We start from the raw sequence: 23,343 nt of genomic DNA on the forward strand, positions 1-23,343 counted from the left end.
GACATACATGTTCTATCTATCTATCTATCTATCTTTCTATCTATCTATCATCCCTGATAGCACACGTACATCTCGGAGACGTCTATTTGATGTGCGTGTTTACATCTGGAAGACGTATTTTTTTAGAGTGTTTGCTCATTTGCAATATGTCTATCAGACGTTTCCTGTCAGATGTCAAATAGACGTTTAGAAGATGTCTTTAATATGTTTATGATTTAGAATGTATGTAAAACTGACATCTTAAAGATGTATCATATGTTTGTAACAGCAGATGCTTTCCAGATTAAGTGATCTTTAACATCTTGCAGACATACGTGTGCTATCTATCTATCTATCTAAAAATATGTCTTCCAGATGTAAACACACACATCAAATAGACATCTCTGAGATGTATGTGTGCTATCTATCTATCTAATCTATCTAACTATCTATCTATCTATCTATCTATCTATCTAAAAATACGTCTTCCAGATGTAAACACACACATCAAATAGACATCTCTGAGATGCACGTGTGCTATCTATCTATCTATCTATCTATCTAAACTAACCAGGGGTAAAAATGACAACCAAACTGAAAAAATAAACTTTTAATTTTTTTTATACTAAATTATATCCCTTTAGTGCATCTGCAGAAATAATTTTGGTAACCAATAACCATACAGGTTAAAAACAAACTTTAAAAAAAGAAAGAAAAAACATTATTATTATTATTATTATTTTAATTTCTGCCCATTATCTTTGTAGTGCACAGATTAATTTATGAGCACCAGGACAGTTTAGAAATACTTTTTTTTTTTACCACCCTGAATTCCTTGTTCTCAGTTTGCTCCAGGGTTTGTCCGACTTTTGCTGTAAATATATATCAGTCAGAATCTTGTTCAAACCTGTCAGCGTCTCCTGAAGCCATTTGAGGCAATGTTAATGAAAAGCACAGATATTTATAACATTAACTGAAAGAAGAACAGATACCATATTGCCATCACTGCTGAGGAAGTTCACTTTTGGGTTGCTATATTTGCAGAGGAACTGAAAGATACGGTTGCATTAATAATAATTAAATGTTGAAATTGCACAAAACTGGGGATGCACAATGAAGCAATGTTGTACTGAGAACATTCATGCTTGGATGAGACACACTTGACATTTGTTTTGCACTGGGTCCTTAAGCAATTGCCATCCTCAAAAAAGTCTAAACAAATGAAAAGCAATGCAGAAGATACAAAACGTATGAATATATTGTTTAAGAAAGAAAGAAAACTTGTTGAATCTTGTGTTGTAAGAGAAGAGTCTCTATACTGATGGCTGATAAATGTTCACTCAGGCATCACATGAACACTTTGCCCTGGGCACGAGTATCTCAGTGTCATAAGAACCGCCTCATATCATTTTCATACCTGCTGGTCTTGTTAATCATGATTGTATTGGTCCAACACAACTGTCTGCTCTGATGTGAAGTATACTGCCACCATGTGACCAAAAAGGGACATAAATTATATTGTAAAGAATGAGCATCTGGTCATTTTTATCATCCTTTATTTGTATTATTGTGAAATATTATTACAATTGAAAATAACTGTTTTCTATTTGAATATATTTTCAGCATCATTACTCCAGTCTTCAGAAATCATTCTAATATGATGATTTGCTGCTCAAGAAACACTTATTATTATTATCAATGTTGAGTACCGTTGAGTACATTTTTTTCAGGATACTTTGATGAGTAGAAAGTTCAAAAGAACAGCATTTATCTGAAATATAAAGCTTTTGTAACATTTTAAATGTCTTTACTGTCACTTTTGATCGATTTAATGCATCCCTGCTGAATAAAGGTATTAATTTCTTTAATTTCTTTCCAAAAAAAAAAAAAAAATCTCACTGACCCCAAACATTTCAACGGTAGTGTATAATGTTACAAAAGCTTTCTATATCAGATAAATGCTGTTGTTTTGAACTTTCTATTCATCAAAGAACCCTGATTTTTTTTTTTTTTTTACAAATAAGAAATGTTTCTTGAGCAGCAAATCAGCATATTACAATGATTTCTGAAGGATCATGTGACACTGAAGACTGGAGTAATGATGCTGAAAATTCAGTTTTGTCATCACAGGAATAAATTACATTTTACATTCAAATAGAAAACAGTTATTTTAAATTGTAATATTTCACAATATTACTGTATTTTTCATTAAATAAATGTAGCTTGGGTGAGACTTCTTTCAAAAACATTTAAAAAATCTTAATGGTCCCAAACTTTTGAACAGCAGTATATATACTGTTTAAATGCTAAACAGCTATTTAAATGCAAGCTCACTGGCTGAAGATGCAACACAAATCAGTTAACAATGTAAATATCATCGGGTTGCATTAAAGACCCATCAGCCTGCGCCATCTAGAGTTTCATGACAGAACTTGGTATATATGGGGACAAAATGTCCCCACAAAGATGGCAATATCTGAAGTCCTTGTCCTTGTGGGGACATTATAAATCATACCAAGTGATGTTTTTTGAAAATGTAAAAATGCGAAAAATTTTCTGTGATGGGTAGGTTCAGTGTTAAAGGGTTAGTTCACCCAAAAATGAAAATAATGTCATTTATTACTCACCCTCATGCCGTTCCACACCCGTAAGACCTTTGTTAATCTTCGGAACGCAAATTAAGAAATTTTTGCTGAAATATGATGGCTCAGTGAGGCCTCCATAGCCAGCAATGACATTTCCTCTCTCAAGATCCATTAATGTACTAAAAACATATTTAAATTAGTTCATGTGACTACAGTGGTTCAATATTAATATTATAAAGAGACGAGAATATTTTGGTGCGCCAAAAAAACAAAATAACGACTTATTTAGTGATGGCCGATTTCAAAATACTGCTTCATGAAGCTTCGGAGCGTTATGAATCTTTTGTGTCGAATCATGATTTGGATCGTGTGTCAAACTGCCAAACTGCTGAAATCACGTGACTTTGGCACTCCGAGCTGCTGATTCGACACGCTGATTCATAACGCTCCGAAGCTTCATGAAGCAGTGTTTTAAAATCGGCCATCACTAAATATGTCGTTTTTGGTTTTTTTGGTGCACCAAAAATATTCTCGTCGCTTTATAATATTAATATTGAACCACTGTACTCACATGAACTGATTTAAATATGTTTTTATTACATTAATGGATCTTGAGAGAGAAAATGTCATTGCTCCCTATGTAGGCCTCATGGAGCCATCGGATTTGAACAAAAATATCTTAATTTGTGTTCTGAAGACGAACGAAGGTCTTGCGGGTGTGGAACGCCATGAGGGTGAGTAATAAATGACATTATTTTCATTTTTGGGTGAACTAACCCTTTAAGGGATAGTATATACAGTTTGTACAGTATAAAATAATCATTATGTCTATGGAAAGTCCTCATAAAACATTATTTCTAAAAAAAATTATTGATTATAATACTGCCATATAATCGCACAAGTGTACTAATAATACATGTCTATCAGAACATTTCTCAGCCCATTGAATTTTGTGAAGGACTTTCGAACTGTTAATGTCAGCTCCAGGACTAATGACACCCTTCATGATAATGAGCAAGAAAAGTATAACATGAATATAATTAATAATATATAAAATAAGCGTTACATATAAGGAAGTCTTCTTAAATCCCCCAAATTTAATTTTTGTTGAAGCTTTTCTGATTGAATGATAGCACTGCATGGGCCTCTCCTTGTAATGACTTAGATGTGTTGGTAAAGATGCATATTTTATTATATATTTATGCAATATTATATTACATATTTTTATGCATATTCTAATATATAGGCTACTGTATATATTTATGCATATTTTATTATATTGCTGATCTTAAAGGAGGGGTGTTAACACAATGGTGTGTTTACAACACAGTTACAGAAAGTTACTCAATCATTCTTGGTGGCTGGCTGGTGGTTGGATTCAAAGAAAATGTTTACAAATGAATCATCTATTTAAAGTTACAAAATTAGTAACTCTAGAGAGATGCCAAATAGCTTTAGTTCAGTTCATTATGTTTTCAACCACATGTTTTTTTTTAGACATTTAAATACACATAAATACTAGCAATATAATACGTTTATAGATTGTAAAATACACACTGATGTCTGTGGAAGCAGCAATAACAATCAATTATAAATTGACAACGTGTTTTATTCATATCAGAAACACATTGTGTAGGTCACTATAAAGTTGACTCTATTGTTCTCCCATTTCACTGGTCACTTACTTTCATGTATTTCGGGAAAAGTGGATGAATTTACATGTTGTAAATCTGACAGATATATAATTCTCTGAATTGCGGCACAAACTAACATGGTGGCGTCCCTCGCGCATTACAGATCAGAATATTGGATGCATGTTTTCTCAGTCCTGTTACCAAAACTCATGTGCCATTTAAAAAGCATGTTTAAAAGCATGTCAGTTAATTCCTCTGTATTTACCTCAAGAAAGTGTTTATTTTAAAGAAATGGTTGGATATTTGTTCAAATAATTGATATTTGTGGCAAAAAAGTCACTTTATATTAAGGCAAGGTGTATTTTAATAAAAAACGCAAAACAATTTTTTCATTTAAAAGAAGACAGAAGCCTCAAGTTTATAATTTTTTAAATTATTTAATTTATTTAACAATTGCGTAAATGATGGATCAAACAAAACTGATAAAAACAGTGGTTTATCTTTATTTTTTTAGAAAAATAAATAAATTTAGTAACAGGAATGAGTGTCCATATGTGTGTGCATGTGTGTGAGTGAGATTTCTGTGTTGAAGGGATGTGCTGTGTGCTAGTAGTACTTCACAGTACTGAAGGAGGTGGAAAGAGAAAGAAGGACAGAGAGGAAAAGAGAGAGGGGGGAGAGGGAGGGAAGGAAAGACAAAAAAGGGGGAAAAAGAGAGGGTTGCAGGTGTGTTTCACTCCTTCCCTTGCAGCATGCCATGGGTGGGTGTTTCTGCCAACTGCATAGTATGGGTTCTCTCCATCTTCTACAAAAGAGAAGAAAGAAAAAGACAAAAAGATTAAGTCAGTTCGTGGTGGACTGGCTCCCTGCAAGTATGGTATTCACATCGTAAAACTAATCCTAAAAATCTACAACTTAAGTAATTTCATCTGTAAAACTCATGATACAGGTGAACAGTATTATATCAACTAATATTCATCACTCCTGTTACTTTCACTCACTCCTGTTATTTTTCATATGAGTAACAGGACTGAAAGTAACAGGATTGAGTTTTTTAACAAAAAAATGATCAAATACATGACATAATGCCACATGGAGTACTGACACTGAGCAACTTCTAGTGACTTACCTAAAGTTCATATTTTTTAAGTAAACAAATAACATCTAAGAAATAATTTAGGTAACAGGACAGTACGTTAAGATTGACACTCTCATTCATAGTTACAATTTCATCAAATATACAGAAATTAAAATGAGAGGACTTACTTTTGGTCTTCTCATGGCCTGCATAAGATCCAGATGATGCAACTTCCTGTTCAAAATGTGTCTTGTGGCAAGTTTTTTAGAGGGGGAAATGTGTGAGGGTAACAGGACTGAGTGAAAACCTGGGGACATGACTAAAATGTGTATTTTATATAACATATTATGGATTTCTTATGAAATTTCTTTTTGTTTAGCATAGATGGTATATGGAGTAACACAACAATGCAAAAATAATAAGATTTCTGAAAGATTTAAATGATTATACTTCATGATAAAATCTAGGTTTATATAGCGGGAACATGTAACAAATGCTTTTTTTTTTTTTAGTATTCTCAGTAGTTTTTAATAATGTTTTAAATTATATATTTTAAATTTGCAGTTAGATTAATGTTCAGGACACTTTGCTTAATAATAAAATGTATTTTAGAGTTCATTTTCATGCATATTTATACAAAAAAAAAAAAAAATTCCTGGGGACAGAAATGGCACCCATTCAGTGGAATGGCTCATCAACTAAAATCATCATTATAACGGTTTTTAAACGACAAAACACATTCACTTAAGCCCGGGAAACACCAAGCCGACGATCGGCCGTCAGGCAATGTCGGACCGTTTTTGAGCGTTGGCCAACTAAATTTTCCCAGTGAGTTCTGCACCATTGGCTCTAGTTGGACGCTGTCAAGGTTTTTTGGGCCGATTCTGCATGTAGAATCACCGTCGGACAAGAGAGAGAACTCTGATTGACTGTTCAGTTTAGTGAAGGAGTAGAAGCGCGAGAATAATAATAATAATAATAATAATAATAATTAATAATAGCATAGAACACGTATTTGAGAATCGGAATATCAGGTAGTTGACATAGGCTACTGGAGGTCTGTGCACGCCACGATTACATTGTTTTTTTCACATTATTACTGCTTTTACTGCATTTTTAAACAAAATATTATTTTTAATCTAATTATTTTACTAAATGATTATTATATCTTATTCAGTAATCACATATGGAAACATATAAATGGAAAAGTAATGGAAATTCAAATGGTGTGGGAATCTTTGTCACTTATCTGTACATTTAGTAACTACACAGTTATACAATTACTCTATGTCAAAGGTTCAGCAAAACTGGGTGTGTAAACAAATGTGCAACAAATAGAAATGATACAGACAGACCTAAATATAGAATGTCCTGAAATGAACACAGTTCACTGTCTGGGCCAGATGAGGTCACATATCTTCTAACAGATCTGACCTCATCATTTTTGGGTGATTGGTTACAGAAACTGACTAAATGCTTCAGTGAAAACACATGATATTCAGAGTTCAGGTCAGTTGATAACCAGATGATGTTACACAGGCAGGTTTTCCAAGCATATCATGGGTCCACGTCACACACATGCTCCAGGATAGAATGCAAAAGCTGCCTTTTTTGCCATGGGAAGTATATCGTACTAGTCATCCTTTAACAGAACAAGAAGAAACCTGCACGCAGACTGCAGGCCACAGAAGAAGAACTTTGGTATCCAGAGTCAAAACACCAAAAGAACAAACTCTGTTCCAGAGATAGAGACAGCATTTGTCTTTGCAGCTCTGAAACAAAGTCACAGGTAAGTCTCAAACGTTGCTGGTCAGCCCAGTTCATTAGCACTCCACTGAGGGTCGTCATTCACACTGGTGTTCTCGACAAACTGTCTGGCACTAAGGCTCTATTTCCAATAAATACAATGTATCCGCGCAGTGGCAGCTTGGAAAATAGGCTCGGTGTAGGCTGAACACATTCCTGTGCTGTTTGTTCTCTTTTGCTTTCCGAACATGTCTCTGATAGCTTTCCAGACCACTTCAGATGTGCTGTCTGGCTGAGGCCTTTTGATGTGAATGAAAACCAAACTACCTCTTGGCCTTAAAGGGATAGTTCACCCAAAAAAAAAAAAAAAAAAAAGTGCATACATAAGGCACATCGCATATTGTAGCCTCCATGTTTACCATATGTGATGTGGTTTTAGATATGGGCCATTCTACAGAATTGGTTCAAAGTCAGAGTTGGAAACGTCTGGAAAAAAATTTCTTTTTCCACAAATTTTGTATGTATGCAAATTGTATAATATCCAAGGTACACATTTCTAGTAATTGTGCAGTTAATTCTCATATTGTATTTTCATAAAGTTTTGGAATATTTTTCCTCTCTCCAAATTTGTCACTACCGAAACACAATAATAAATTATTTAATAAGAAGTGTTACGTTGACCTATTGTTTGCATCTACATTGTAAATATTTTTTTTTCTTATTTTTTTTTTTTTTAAAGTTTCAATAACAATTACAGTTTTAACAATATTTCAAGTGTAATTTATGAGGGTTTTTTTTTTTTTTTTAATCCAATCTTGCTTTGTAAAAGGCATAAAGTTAATCATACAGATTTCAAAAGTTAATGATTCATTAGTTTGAATATACATTGAACCGAACACTATAATAACATCTTAGTTGATAATTCAATATACTTTATTTTTGACAAAACATCCCATGTTTCGGTCATGACTGCATTTTCGGTAGTGACAGTAATGTGTTGTTAGCCATCACATCACAATACAGAATTTTAACTCGCATACTAAAACATACTAAAACACTAATGATTTGCATAACTGTACTAAAATTTTGTTTATTTTCCCCAAATAAATGATTATGTGTTCCCTTTTGTCACTACCAAAACAATGATGACATGTTTCGGTCATGACTGTTTCCTTACGGTAGTGACAATTTTAGATACTTTTGAGCCTAGCTCAAAGATGTTAATCAGCACATGGTTAGCTAGCACAGTTCTGAACAGTTCTACAGAAAAAAAAAAGAAACAACAACAACAACAAAAAACAATAACACTCAAAAAAACAATGATGTCACAACCGAAACTTCTCCACATGTTTCAGTCGTGACTGTTTCGGTAGTGACAAAATTTTAGATACTTTTGAGCCTAGCTCAAAGATGCTAATCAGCACATGGTTATCTAGCACAGTTCTGAACAGTTCTACACAGAAATAAAACCTAAATTTTATCAAATAACACTCAAAAAACAATGATGTCACAACCGAAACTTCACCACATGTTTCGGTAGTGACAATTTTAGATACTTTTGAGTCTAGCTCAAAGATGCTAATCAGCACATGGTTACCTAGCATAGTTCTGAACATTTCTACACACATAAAAACTAAATTTTATGGAATAACACCCAAAAAAGTTTGCTTAATTGCAGAAAAAAGGTGTTTGGTAGTGACGTTCCTTAAAGTTACACACAGATTTTCAGACTTCTGAACACATTTAACTCAAAATGATGGTACCTATCTACTATGAAAGAGAGGCTATGAGAGGGAGGGACACAGGAATATTTCCTGATCAAAAATGTAGGGGTGTGGTTAAAATCAGTCTCAGCCAATGGATAAAACATACACTGTTTCGGTAGTGACATGAAAATGCGGGACACATTTTTTATTTTATTTTTTAAGTTTCCTGATTTAAAAATAAAATATAAAATAAATATCCTTTTTTAACTTCACAAAATATATATACAGTGGGTACGGAAAGTATTCAGACCCCCTTAAATTTTTCACTCTTTGTTATATTGCAGCCATTTGCTAAAATCATTTAAGTTCTTTTTTTTTTCCTCATTAATGTACACACAGCACCCCATATTGACAGAAAAACACAGAATTGTTGACTTTTTTGCAGATTTATTAAAAAAAAGAAAAACTGAAATATCACATGGTCCTAAGTATTCAGACCCTTTGCTCAGTATTTAGTAGAAGCACCCTTTTGATCTAATACAGCCTTGAGTCTTTTTGGGAAAGATGCAACAAGTTTTTCACACCTGGATTTGGGGATCCTCTGCCATTCCTCCTTGCAGATCCTCTCCAGGTCTGTCAGGTTGGATGGTAAACGTTGGTGGACAGCCATTTTTAGGTCTCTCCAGAGATGCTCAATTGGGTTTAAGTCAGGGCTCTGGCTGGGCCATTCAAGAACAGTCACGGAGTTGTTGTGAAGCCACTCCTTTGTTATTTTAGCTGTGTGCTTAGGGTCATTGTCTTGTTGGAAGGTAAACCTTCAGCCCAGTCTGAGGTCCTGAGCACTCTGGAGAAGGTTTTCGTCCAGGATATCCCTGTACTTGGCCGCATTCATCTTTCCCTCGATTGCAACCAGTCGTCCTGTCCCTGCAGCTGAAAAACACCCCCACAGCATGATGCTGCCACCACCATGCTTCACTGTTGGGACTGTATTGGACAGGTGATGAGCAGTGCCTGGTTTTCTCCACACATACCGCTTAGAATTAAGGCCAGAAATCTTGGTTTCATCAGACCAGAGAATCTTATTTCTCACCATCTTGGAGTCCTTCAGGTGTTTTTTCATGTGTCTTGCACTGAGGAGAGGCTTCCGTCGGGCCACTCTGCCATAAAGCCCCGACTGGTGGAGGGCTGCAGTGATGGTTGACTTTCTACAACTTTCTCCCATCTCCCGACTGCATCTCTGGAGCTCAGCCACAGTGATCTTTGGGTTCTTCTTTACCTCTCTCACCAAGGCTCTTCTCCCCCGATAGCTCAGTTTGGCCGGACGGCCAGCTCTAGGAAGGGTTCTGGTCGTCCCAAATGTCTTCCATTTAAGGATTATAGAGGCCACTGTGCTCTTAGGAACCTTAAGTGCAGCAGAAATTTTTTGTAACCTTGGCCAGATCTGTGCCTTGCCACAATTCTGTCTCTGAGCTCTTCAGGCAGTTCCTTTGACCTCATGATTCTCATTTGCTCTGACATGCACTGTGAGCTGTAAGGTCTTATATAGACAGGTGTGTGGCTTTCCTAATCAAGTCCAATCAGTATAATCAAACACAGCTGGACTCAAATGAAGGTGTAGAACCATCTCAAGGATGATCAGAAGAAATGGACAGCACCTGAGTTAAATATATGAGTGTCACAGCAAAGGGTCTGAATACTTAGGACCATGTGATATTTCAGTTTTTCTTTTTTAATAAATTCAACAATTCTGTGTTTTTCTGTCAATATGGGGTGCTGTGTGTACATTAATGAGGAAAAAAAAAATGAACTTAAATGATTTTAGCAAATGGCTGCAATATAACAAAGAGTGAAAAATTTAAGGGGGTCTGAATACTTTCCGTACCCACTGTATATATATATATATATATATATATATATACAGTTGTGCTGCTTAATATTATTTTATAACCTGTGATACTTTTTCAGGATTCTTTGATGAATAAAATGTAAAAAAAAAAAAAAAAAAAAAAAAAAATATATATATATATATATATATAGAAATCTTTTGTAACAATATACACTATTGTTTAAAAGTTTGGGGTCAGTAATTTTTTTTCTTTCTTTTTTCCAAAAAAATATTAAGCAACACAACTGTTTTCAACATTGATAATAACTGAGTATCAAATCAGCATATTACAATGATTTCTGAAGGATCATGTGACACTGAAGACTGGAGTAATGATGCTGACAATTCAGCTTTGATCACAGGAATAAATTATATTTTAAAGTATATTAAAATAGAAAACCATAATTTTAAATTGTAATAATATTTCACAATATTATTGTTTTTTTCTGTATTTATTATTAAATAAATGCAGCCTTAATGAGCATAAAAGACTTCGTTCAAAAACATTAAAAACAGTAATGTTTCCAAACTTTTGACTGGTAGTGTATATTTTTAAAAACAACAATGGAAAAAATTGCAAAAATTATTTCAGTATCATTTTTACAAGTTGAAATTTAGGGGTTAGGGTTCGGGACAGCCACCTCCCAATTGAAAGAACCCAATAAATGATGATTTTATATATATTAAGCTTACTGATATTTTAAATATTACTGTGGGACTCAATAGATAATAGAAGGATCTTAGTAAACATCTAAAATTTGAATACTTAAATGCTTTTTAAATGTGTTTTTTTGGTTGTGGGGCAGCAGTTTGCACCAATTCTGTAGAATATGTTGTGTTTATATGTGAATGAAAGCCTAAATTCAATCTGTTCATCATATAAAGTGATCATATCTCTTGACAAGATTCATATGGATTCATTTTATGATGCCTTTTATGACATTTTGGGATTTCCTAAGTTTTGGATACCTGGGCTTTCAGTGGAAAGTAAGATATTAAAAATATCTTAATTTGTTTTTCGAAGGTTAACAAAAGTCTTATGGGTTTGGAACAACATGATTTTCATTTTTGGGTGAACTATCCCTTTAAGCAAGGTTGTTGAAAGGCCCATAAATATAAATGATGTCTGTTTGTTCTATTATGAGAATCTTTTGTATATGTATCTTTTGTAGATTTCAGTTTCAGCGTTCTGTTGACGAAGGATTCTCTTGCGTAAAAGTGACATAATATTGTAATATTTATTTATACACATATACACACACACACAAATTTGTAAAATACTTCTTATGGACCAAAATTATAAGGACTATAATTATAATTATGTTTCAGAATAGCAGAACCTTTTTGGCTGTTTATAATAAGACCGTGTGAAGGAGGTTGCATGACACATACTCGTTATAAGTGGTAGTTGAGCTCGGAAGAAGGATCCATTTCATTCACAGGGGTGTTCACGCGCACAGCGCGTCTCAGAGCAGCACTCTGCGCCATGACCGAGCGGGATATCACCGCTTTCACACTGCTACCGACGACCACCGTCCAGAAAGATCCAAAACACAATTCCCTGCAAAAACTCTACTGCAGGAATGGAGGATACCATCTCCGGATCCAACCCAACGGGACTGTGGACGCGAGTCGACAAGATAACGACGTTTACAGTTAGTATGCAGTATACATATCTATTTGAAGCATACTTGACTACCTGAGATTCTCTTGCGTATTTTCTAACACAGAGCAAAATGTAAAAATGTTAGCTAAAATATCTATAAACAGAAAAGGTAGCTGGCCGCACACTGAGTCCAATGAAGACTCAAGACTAAAATATCTATGAAATAATAATAAAAGCGCTTAAACACGTGTAATTTAGGCAAACATATGTAATAGCTACCTAAACAGTTAGGCTAATAATAGCATACACTATAAAATGTAGGCTAATTAATTTCACTTAAAAGAACAGAAAATGCTAGGCCTACCTGTGAATTGTGTTATATTGTTGCCTTACCATATACAGTAAAAATAGTCACATAATGTAACAGCAATATAAATGTTTATTATTGTTTTATGACAGCTCTTTTGAAGGTAAAAGCTGTGAAAGCAGGATTGGTGGCCATCAGGGGTCATGAGACTGGACTATACCTGGCAATGGATAAATGTGGAAAACTTTATGGCACTGTAAGAAGTTGTTTAATTTTGAACAAATTCACATATAAAATGTATTAACTTAGATATAAGATATAAAACTAATATTTCCATTCCTAACACCTCTATTGATAGGAGTTCTTTAAACTGGAGCATGATGTTTAAACTTGTTAAATTCCTGATCTCTGATTCATTAAATGATGCTTGTAAGGAACTGTGTAACACACCTCTAATCTCTGTCCTGTGTGTCAGGCCATGCTGAACGACGAGTGTTACTTCATTGAGAAGATAGAGGAGAACCACTACAACACATACCGTTCACAGAGGTATCAGGAGAATGGAGACTGGTACGTGGGGATCAAAAAGAACGGATGGACAAAAAACGGCTCCAAAACGCACAAGGGCCAAAATGCAATCTACTTCCTGCCAATTCCAGTGGATGGCAGCATGCAGTAACGTTTTGGCTTGTCGAGGCCCTCAAAACAACCCGAGCACTATAAGAATTATAAATTAAGGCAATAGCCATTATATCTTTATAATATATCTCTATATATAAAAATAAAAGTCATATTTATTTTTTATATTTATTTTATATTCTTTTGTCTGTACAGGTGAATGTAAAGAACTTTTTTAAAATATTATTATTGTATTGTTTTCAACCAATACAAGTATTTTGATACCATTGGAGCCTTTGATATAGAAATATTTTAAGGAATATAATGTCTGATCCTTTCCTATGTAAATATACTGTAGGCTGCTGTATATTTAGGCTGTACAAAAGGATTGAAATATATCTAAAATGACGTCACTGTGAAAAGTACTTTCAATAATGCAACAATAAATCATTTTAACCATTTAACATCAAATAAAAGGCAATAAAACTCATATTGTTGTTAAAACACATTAGAAACAAATGGTATTATTATTAATAATAATTGTGGAATTCAAATTATATCCAAACACCATGCTGTTAAATCACATATTTAAATGCTTAAAATACATAATTTTCTTTTTTTAAACCAGGCATGGAGCAAAGGTTCAGTTATTTAGACTACAATTATTAGGTGAAATTACACTTTTAAGGAACAAATCCAACTGTTTTAGACAACTGAACAATACATTTCATAATAGACCTGTCAATGGCTCCTTTTGAGGAGTTTTTGGTATGTAATAACAGCACAATTTCGGGAATTTTACCAAATATTTCTGCTTTGTTCATCCCACGTTACAGTGGTTTTGTATTGTTTCCATCAATTAGAATGTATTTTAAGCAGGAGTATGAGAACAAAATGAACCAAGAAAAATAAAATAACTTTTCTTTGGCCTAGGGTAATGTTGAACAAAATATTGATTTAAATTATTTAAAAAAAAAACCCTGAATGAGCTCTTTGAGATTGATTAAACCTCTTCTATTGTTTCTCATATGCTTATCAATCATGCTAGGTTGCATGTTTTCAGATCAACAGTAATTTTAGCATTATTTTTTTACTGTTATGGTCTACTTTATGGTTTATATACTATGAATAGTTTAAGTAATATTATAATTTAAGTTTCAGTTATTTTAGTACATCAGTTAGTTGCCAGTTTATTTTTTCTATTTATTTTATTTCAGCTTTATTTCAATTAATTAAAATCTAGTTTTAGATAACAACAACAACACTGCTGACAATAAGCATGTTGTTGGTCATTGCTCCTCTACAAACACAGAGATCACTCCAACACCACATTTTAGTATTCCAAGTTGATCTATTTTATTGGATATTATTGGAATGTGAAGTTTTACACTACCGATTGAAAAAAAAAAATGCTTTATACAGCCATTGGGTTTTGCGAAGTTTGCTGCTTCAGTTGTTGTGGTGTTGATTTACAATGTTTCTAGATTATTGTGCAGAGTTTATCACAAAAACCCAAATTTCAATTTTTTGGGGGCCCTGGCACAAAATCATTTCACTAATCATTAGAACAGTGAAAGTGTGAATGAGTACAAGTCAGTATCATTCTGATTGGACTATAAGAGCAGACTGGTTGCTATAAAAGGAGGGTAGAAATGCTTCCAATCATTGTGTTCTTGTGTTAGCGATGGTTCCCTCCAAAGAAAGACGTGCAGCCATCATCACTTTACATCAAAATGGCCTTACATGCAAGGAAACTGCTGCAAAGAATATTGCACCTGAAAGAACCATTTACTGGATAATCAAGAACTTCAAGAGGTTCAACTGCGGTGAAGAAGGCTTCAGGACGTCCCAGAGTGTCCAGCAAGCACCAGGACTGTCTGCTCCTGAAGATTCAGCTACGGATTCATGTCACCACCAGTGCAGAGCTGCTCAATATCGACAGCAGGTGGATGTGATGCATCTTCACGCACAGTGAGATAAAGACCTATGGATGATGGACTGGTGTCAAGAAGGGCAGCAAAGAAGCCACTTCTCTCTAAGAAAAACATCAAAGACAGACTGAAATTGTACAGGAAGTTGATACCATTCATGGCAGTGTTTTGGGGCAGAATTGTGAGAGCCACTTCCTTTGGATGAAAAGCAACCCCACAAATGGACGGTCTCAGGATGTTTCACTGTTGGCACGACACAGGACTCATGGTAGCGTTCAGCTTTTCTTCTGATTGGACAACAGAAGACTGGTGCAAAGTTATTTCCTCTGATGAAGCCTCCTTCCGAATGCTTTGGACATCTGGAAAATAAATTGTCCGGAGAAGAAAAGGTGAACGCTACCATGAGTCCTGTGAACCGGCGACAGGGTCATGGGCGGCCAAGGCTCATTGATGCACGAGGGGAGCGAAGGCTGGTACTTTGACACGTACCACCTACTTAAGCATTGTTGCAGACCATGTACACCCTTTCATGGAAACGGTATTCCCTGGTGGCCTCTTTCAGCAGGATAATGTGCCCTGCCACAAAGCAAAAATGCTTCAGGAATGGTTCGAGGAACACACCAACGCGTTTGAGGTGTTGACTTGACCTTTAAATTCCCCAGATCTCAATCCAGTTGAGCATCTGTGGGATGTGCTGAACAAACAAGTCCGATCCATGGAGGCCCCACCTCACAACTTACAGGACTTAAAGGATCTGCTGCTAACATCTTGGTGCCAGATACGACAGCACACCTTCAGGGGTCTAGTGGAGTCCATGCCTCGACAGGCCAGGGCTGTTTTGGCAGCAAAAGGCGGACCAACACAATATTAGGAAGGTGGTCATAATGTTATGCCTGATCTTTGCACACAAATCTCAATGGTGATGATCAGCAATTGTGATTCAATAAAAATATGAACTCTGAAAAATATGACAGCTAAATAACAGTGACAACAACAGAAGCAGCATAAATCAAGCCGGTTATTGCAAAGCAATAATCATTTTTATATAATAGTAATTTTTTTACAAGCTGCAATGCATGCTGGGAACTGGCACAGCATTGTTGAATGTAAAATTGTTTGTTCAGATAACTCAATTTGGATAGTTGAGACAACGTTTGGACAAGTTTTGGACAAATACTTGAGAATCTAAGTAAGGTCAACAAAACTTTTGTTTGCAACATGTTTAGAGTATTCTTGTTTAGTTCACTCAAGATAATAAACTGACCCATCCCATCTTTATTCAAGCTATGTTTACATTTGTTAGAAGAAAATGTTGCTAACAAAAGTTATTTGTTGACTATACTTAGATTGAGATTAATGGGCAGCATGTAGCTCAAGCTGCTGCCAGAGGAATAATCTGACTGATTTAATTTTATTTTTAATGCTATTTTGTTTATTTTTGCATTATATTACCACCCATTTTTGTCTACAGTATAATGCTATCCAAACATTGCACTCAAACACGGAGGATATTCGTTTACAATAATCAAACCAGTTAATTTTGAATAATCGTGTATGGGCTGGAAATTTTCCTTTATTTGAACAACTTCTATTTGATCTAATTATTCGTGATTGCATCGTAAAGTAAATGCATGAAAAAATACTAACATAATTGTTTAATAATATATTTCCCTCAAACTTTTAATTTAATCTCCCCAAAATAGACTTTAGTCGTAATTAATATTTTAAGCTTTGTCTAATTCTAATGCTTTTTAATGTGATTTGTTGATTATGTTGTATTCTTGCAGTTCTGCAATAAAATAAGGTGATCAGACTGTATGAAATACACATACAGTATATTTAAATCACAAAATATGCATCTGAATATTATGACACCTTTAGTCTTTGTTCACAATACTCAATTAATGATTGTAAACTGAGGTTGTGTCTTTAGAAGAAGTATCTGGGGTGAATTTTACATAAATAAATCACAACAATCCGGTGCTATGGGTACAGTCATTGATACAGGCTGCAGCGGAAGTTTTTTATGCTACTATTTAAAGCTTGATAAAGGTCTATAATACGATGTAGAATTTATCAGGATAAATTGTTTCGAGCATAACACAGATTGTACTTTTCCCAGCAGATGGCAGTAATGTATCTAATTAGCCACTTTTCAGTTGACTTGAGCTGAAAATGGCAGCACTCCACACATTTCAGAGTAACCTCAGAATATATTACTGAGACTTTCTTGTAAGAGTTTTAGTGTAAATTATTTCCAGGTTGCAGATTGATATTTAGTATGGGCAAAAATGCAGATGGTGGGCTGTCTTGCTCATATAAAGGTGCCTCACTACCCTTACAGAAGGACAGCTGAAAAAATGGCCAATTTCAGCAGTAATGTTAAGAAATGAGACCCCCTTTCTGTAAACGGTTAAAAGTTGAAGAATTAAATAAAGTCCAAGAACTGTTTTAATAATGCAAATCTGCGAGGTTAAACGACAAACACACACACATTATCAAACAAACAGATGTACGATTGCATATCCACCCACACAAACACAAGGGAGAGCTCTCTCTCTCTCTCTCACACACACACACACACACACACACACACACACACACACACACACACACACACACACACACACACACACACACAGCCCTGCACCCTGGCCTCCAGCCTTTGGGGCCATGGTTGGAGCAGGAAGGGAGCCATTCACTGTAAACTGAACAAGCAACAGCTTCCTCTGGGACTCCCCCGGCGCAACTGCAGCCAAGATACCAGCATTATAAAGCACTTTGACAGACCTCTGTCAAAGCGGAAGACAAATCCTTTAAAAATTGTACAAACACTCCTTCATTACCTCAAGTACACACACACGCACACACACACCGCTGCAACGTGCCTCTGGAGGAGTCTTCAAACTTTCATCTCAAACCGGAGTGTGTTGTTGACATTTGCGTGAATGCATGTGTGTGTTGCCTTACTTTTCTACCTTGCTGTTGTTCAGCCTCTGTCCATCCAGGACGGAAAGAGGGGATGCATGCCGGTCAGCTGATTCCACTGTAATTAAAGACTGCTTTCCATCTGCTGAAACACTTTGCAATGTCCCGGGCGGCTGCAAAAGCTATGAGGCTGAAGGGGGGAGGATACGAAGAGGATGGAGGGAGGAAGAAAGAAAGGGGGACATTGGGGTAGAATGGAGAATTCCTTACGGTGTGCCTCGCATGCTTGCGGTAGGGCCGCAGAGAGCAGCTTATTAGGATCCAGGCCTTCTAGTTTTCAAAACTGCAGTTCTGGGCTGTGTGGACACATTCTTCAGATAAAGCATTCTTTAAACGTTCGTTTATGCTGTTATCACAGGGATGTAGTCTGGGGGACAACTGGAGAACGTTGTGCTGGGCCCACTTAGGCCCTGTTTACACCTTGTATTAAGATGTGTTTTAGTCAATCGGATTACAAGTGGATGACGGTAAATACAGGTGTAAATGCTGTGTAAAACACTTGTCCACTTTCCACCACTACCAGAGGTAGTCGAAAAACGCATTTGACCGGATTGCTTTCATAGTGTAAATCGAATGTGTTCAAACAGCCACAAAAGACCGCCTACTGTCTTAATGCGTAAACATTATGGGAAGAGCGCTAGTCAGACGGGATTTAAACTTTGACGGATGAAGACCCAAGTTTGATTTAAAGATGGAAAAATGTACCAAGCACAATGTTCTCTCACCACTCCTGATTTCTAACACACACTCACAGCGTTCGGACAGTCTTGCGGCTGTCAGAGCAGAAACGAAAGCTGTTGCTCTCTGTATGTTTTTCCGTCGTCTCCGGTCACGTTCATATGTAAATTGCGCAAGCTTATTTTGTCCATTAGATTGAAAATCTGAAAAACTCATACATTTACCCGCCCATAGACCCTCCCCTCGAAGAAATCAGGACAGAAGTGGTTTGAAAGTGGACAAAAGAGATGGATTAAAACACCAGGTGTAAACGGGAATGTGTCTCCTTCGTATACTTGTGATCTGGTCTACCAAAACGCATCTTAATACCAGGTGTAAACATAGAGTGCTGCAATGATAACATATTTTTTGTAGGCCAATCCATAAGTTCACATCACGCTGGTTCCCTCTACAAAAACCTAATAGGATTTTTCCATTGGCTTTTGGATTATTGCAGAAAATAAGCTCTGTGACCAACAAAAGTTTACGATTCTTACGTTTTGATCATCATGTTAACCATCACAAATGAACATAACTTGTTTGAATTTTGAAGCCTAAATACAATCACCAGAAGTAAAAAAGCTAAACGCTGGCTATAAACGAACTACGCCACGGCTGTATGATCTTCAACGTCACCACCAAGCTTCCGACAACTCTTTCAGTCTTTATTTAAATACATTTTCCCTGAAAGTTTGCAAGAGTTTGCAAGAGTGTGATAATAAACACAATGAGGCTGTGAAAGCGGACTAGTGAGTAGATGAGTTTACATGTTCAGCGTGATGACGTATAATGTCCCATTTAGCCACATGTTAGCAACTGCTTTTTTCAAGGAAAAGCTTTAAGAAATCACAAGGTGGTATTACTGATCTATTTTATGTTGTAGAATAAAACATGAAAATATCTTGAGCTTGTGTTCACCACAGATCTTATTTCAGACATTTAAACCCTTTGACTTCAGGACGATGGAACTGGAAGTGCTAAAACTCATTTCCGGGATTTGGCCTACAAAAATACGCCATCCCTGCAGCACTCTGTAGGACTCGTTAATAGCAAACTCATTAATATTTTAGCAGGTCACAGGATTTTTTTCCAGCAGTGCTGTACAGTTATGTAGTCAAAGTAACATTCACAGTGAGATGGTAAGAATTCATGTTAAAATCTGGTATATTATGTCAATACACTGGCTATCGTGCAGACTTACTAGTAATGCATCTTTTTCAGTGAATACTTTCTAGAATATCTTAATTTGTGTGATGCTTCCATGTGCAACACTCACCATCACAATGCTTCTGGGTGGTTCCCAGGTTATTAGGTCAGTGACTCGTCTCTCGTTTTGTCCCAACTATTATTAATTAATTTAAACAATACACAAAATCATGTGATGAAACATGAAGGGGAACAAAAACATAAAACAGGAAATGGTGTCACAGAGAGGACCCCTGTAGACCTCCGTGACTGTGTGTGTGTCAAGGTCAATAAGTCTCTTAAAAAATCAGATAATTTGACCTTTTTATGACATGGCAAGGTTAGTTCAGCCTGTAAAATGTTATGTGGTGCTCTTATATGTCATTGACCCTGTTTCTAAGCCGTTGCTGTTGTTCTGAATGGTTGCTTGGGACTTCTGGGTGGTTGATAGGGTGCACTGTAAAAAGGGTAACACTTTAGTATATGGAACACATATTCACTATTAACTACGACTTTTCCCTCAATAAACTCCTAATTTACTTCTTATTAATAGTTAGTAAGGTAGTTGTAAAGTTTAGGTATTGGGTAGGATTAAGAATGAAGAATAAGCCATTGATATGTGTTTAATAAGTACTAATAAACAGCCAATATTCTAGTAATATGCCAGCTAATAAGCAACTAGTTACAAGATCCTAAAATAAAGTGTTACCGTAAAAAGTGGTTACCTGCAATTGTTACCTTAACTCTTTCCCCGCCATTGATGGAATTTTCCGGCTTTACGTGTTTTCACTGTTATACAGTAGGGGGTGCTATTACGCATCTTCTGAAAGAGTACAGAACCTCCGGATCAAAACACAGGTGAAGAAGAAGCTCTTTCACTGGCGAGGAAAGAGTTAAGGCAGGAACACACCAAGCCGACGGTCGTCCGTTGGGCAGTTTTTGTTCGTCGGCTGACTAAGTTTTCTCAGTGTGTTCCGCACCGTCGGCTGAAGTTGGTCCTCGTCTGCTTTTTTTCGGCCGGTTCAACATGTCGAATCGGCTTCGGAGCTCGTCGGTCTGTCGGGCCATCTGATCATTCTGATTGGCTGGTCAGCTACTGCCTCCTGCTGGTACAGAAAGGCATTTCATCTTACGCAGGCGCAGAACAGACGTGCTACTTGGCCGTCGGCTGTCGAGCGTCGGTTTGGTGTGTCAGCGCAACTTTGTACCCAGACGCTGCCGACGTGAGTCAACCCTGCAGTCTGCTTTCGTCGTCAGTAGTTCGTCGGTGTTGGCTTGGTGTGTTCCTGCCTTTAGGCTGAATCCCAAATGGCACCCTAAACCCTCACGCACTTTCGTGACATAATGCCGCTTTGACTGCCGGGTAAAGTCCTCTGTGTAGCTCGCAAACTTGCGGGCTCAGCTGAAGTGCGCATCGAGGGCGCATAGCGGCCGCAAAGGGGGCGCTCGCGAGCACTCTTCTGAAACCTAAAGTGATGAATGGGACACCCTACAGTCTCGTGGACTTAACGGACACGCGCACGCAGCAGCCACAAGACTGAATAGAAGTGTGCCATTTGGGATTCAGCCTTAAAGAGCTATTTCTACCTGATTTAACCCATAGAAATTAGTTTGTTGTTATAAATTAATGTATTTAGGTTGATTTAGTGATGTTAAATAATATTTTCGAACCAGTTAATATAGATATTACCATTTTCTTCTATGTTTTTCTAGTGTTTTTGGCCAGTGAAACATACTGAATTGACCCTATTATGTTCTTGATAAATATTCCAGGTCTTACTGCAAAAAAAAAAAAAAAAACTTCTTGGTGAACAATATGAATATTTTATCAAAATCTAATAACTTTCTCTCCACCTGAAACGACTTTTCTTTTCAGCTGACATCATCAAGCCCATGTATTTTTCAATTCCTTCCTTCCAACCACCGGTCATATTAACCACTTTTCACAATCCAATCAATTTCTGATGGAAAAAATCAACACCCACTGTACAATTTAAAAAATGGTGGGTTAAAAATAACCCAAGTTGGGTTAAATATGGACAAACCCAGTGATTGGGTTGTTTTGACCCAGCAGTTGGGTTAAATGTTTGACCCAACCTTCTGGGTAGTTTTATTTAACTCAAGTATTGTTTAAAAATGACTATATTTCTTGCTTAAAATGAACCCAAAATATGTTGGAAATTGACATTTATTAATATGTTTATAAATTAACATTTATAAATAAGTTTAATAAATAATAATAAAATTATAACCATTTATTAAATTGCTAATTAATAAATGTTCATCTTTTGATTATCACTGTTGCCTCTAGTAATTATGTGTCTGACTTTTTTAATTTCCAACCTATTTTGGGTTCATTTTAAGCCAGCCATAGAGTAATTTTTAATCAATAGTTGAGTTAAACCAGCAGGTTGGTCAAACATTTAACCCAACTGCTGGGTAAAAACAACCCAATCATTGGATTTGTCCATATTTAACCCTGCTTTGTTTGTTTTTAACCCAACATTTTTTAGTGTACGCTTTCTTCTCCATTCAAAATATGTACGAATATGGAAGTAAAATGGATTGTGAAGGTTTTATGATGACTGATTGCAGTGAGCGAAGCAAACCAAATAACCCCAATATAATTGAAAAAATGAAGAAGAAAAAAACACATTTGAAAATAAACGACCTTGTGTAATACAGGACCTGCCAGATTAGAAATGTTGAGCCAAACTGAACAGAAAGACGCAATAGATATATTTTGGGGTGAACGATAATTTCATAAACTTGTAATATGACATATTATGCAATCTGACATCCTTAAATTTAAAAAATGATCCAGAACAGAAATTAACTGACTTTATTCAGTGGAAACTGATGTCCTTCATCTGTGCTTAGTAACTGATGTATTTACTGCTCAGTGTGTTGGTCACCTTTTCCTCTTCCTGTGAGAGGCTGTGAGATATCAGTCAGATTTCCATAACAACCAGAATCCCAGCTAGCCCACCACATTCTCACTTGTCACACCTCCCATTCTTATCCACATAACTGACCGATTCATTGACGGAAAGAGCTAAAAAAAGACTCTCACCCTCTGAAATATCTAAAAATGAGTGTGGTGTTACGATAACAAATACATGGCAGCTGTACTCTCCCTTTGTGCGTCACACTAACACAAACGAGGCTCTCGGCAGGATGCGTTCTCGATATTCCCATGATGTGATACAGCTCAAGCTATTACATCTCCATCCAGAAGTACAGGAAGTCCACCTCCTGTCTTTCGTACTTCCTGATTATAAACCCTCTTGGCAGGAGAGTGTGAATGGAATATTACAATCTTTTATCCCTGTCCCATTTCTTTGATGAGCTGTAATACATCCTCAGGAAATAGGATAT

General features: G+C 36.1%; 1 protein-coding gene and 1 long non-coding RNA gene across 2 annotated transcripts in view; both read left to right on the plus strand.

Annotated features, from left to right (window-relative positions):
- The window catches only part of LOC127504122 (uncharacterized), a 1,137,365-nt gene that overhangs the window by 215,141 nt on the left and 898,881 nt on the right, over positions 1 to 23,343 (plus strand). The window lies entirely within an intron of this gene.
- fgf1b (fibroblast growth factor 1b) lies at positions 11,279 to 13,650 on the plus strand. The gene is made up of 3 exons (XM_051878560.1): positions 11,279 to 12,268; positions 12,679 to 12,782; positions 13,002 to 13,650. Exons 1-3 carry the CDS (start codon positions 12,100 to 12,102, stop codon positions 13,203 to 13,205), a joined length of 477 nt encoding a protein of 158 aa, XP_051734520.1. The 5' UTR covers positions 11,279 to 12,099; the 3' UTR covers positions 13,206 to 13,650.

This window comes from Ctenopharyngodon idella, chromosome 21 (genome assembly GCF_019924925.1).
Source record: "Ctenopharyngodon idella isolate HZGC_01 chromosome 21, HZGC01, whole genome shotgun sequence".
Lineage (NCBI taxonomy): Eukaryota > Metazoa > Chordata > Actinopteri > Cypriniformes > Xenocyprididae > Ctenopharyngodon > Ctenopharyngodon idella.

Excerpts from the sequence above, each read along its gene's own strand:
- fgf1b (XM_051878560.1), top strand. The coding sequence starts at position 12,100 with ATGACCGAGCGGGATATCACCGCTTTCACACTGCTACCGACGACCACC. Across the intron at positions 12,269-12,678 it reads ACAAGATAACGACGTTTACA|CTCTTTTGAAGGTAAAAGCT; the intron begins GTTAGTATGCAG and ends GTTTTATGACAG. Across the intron at positions 12,783-13,001 it reads GTGGAAAACTTTATGGCACT|GCCATGCTGAACGACGAGTG; the intron begins GTAAGAAGTTGT and ends CCTGTGTGTCAG.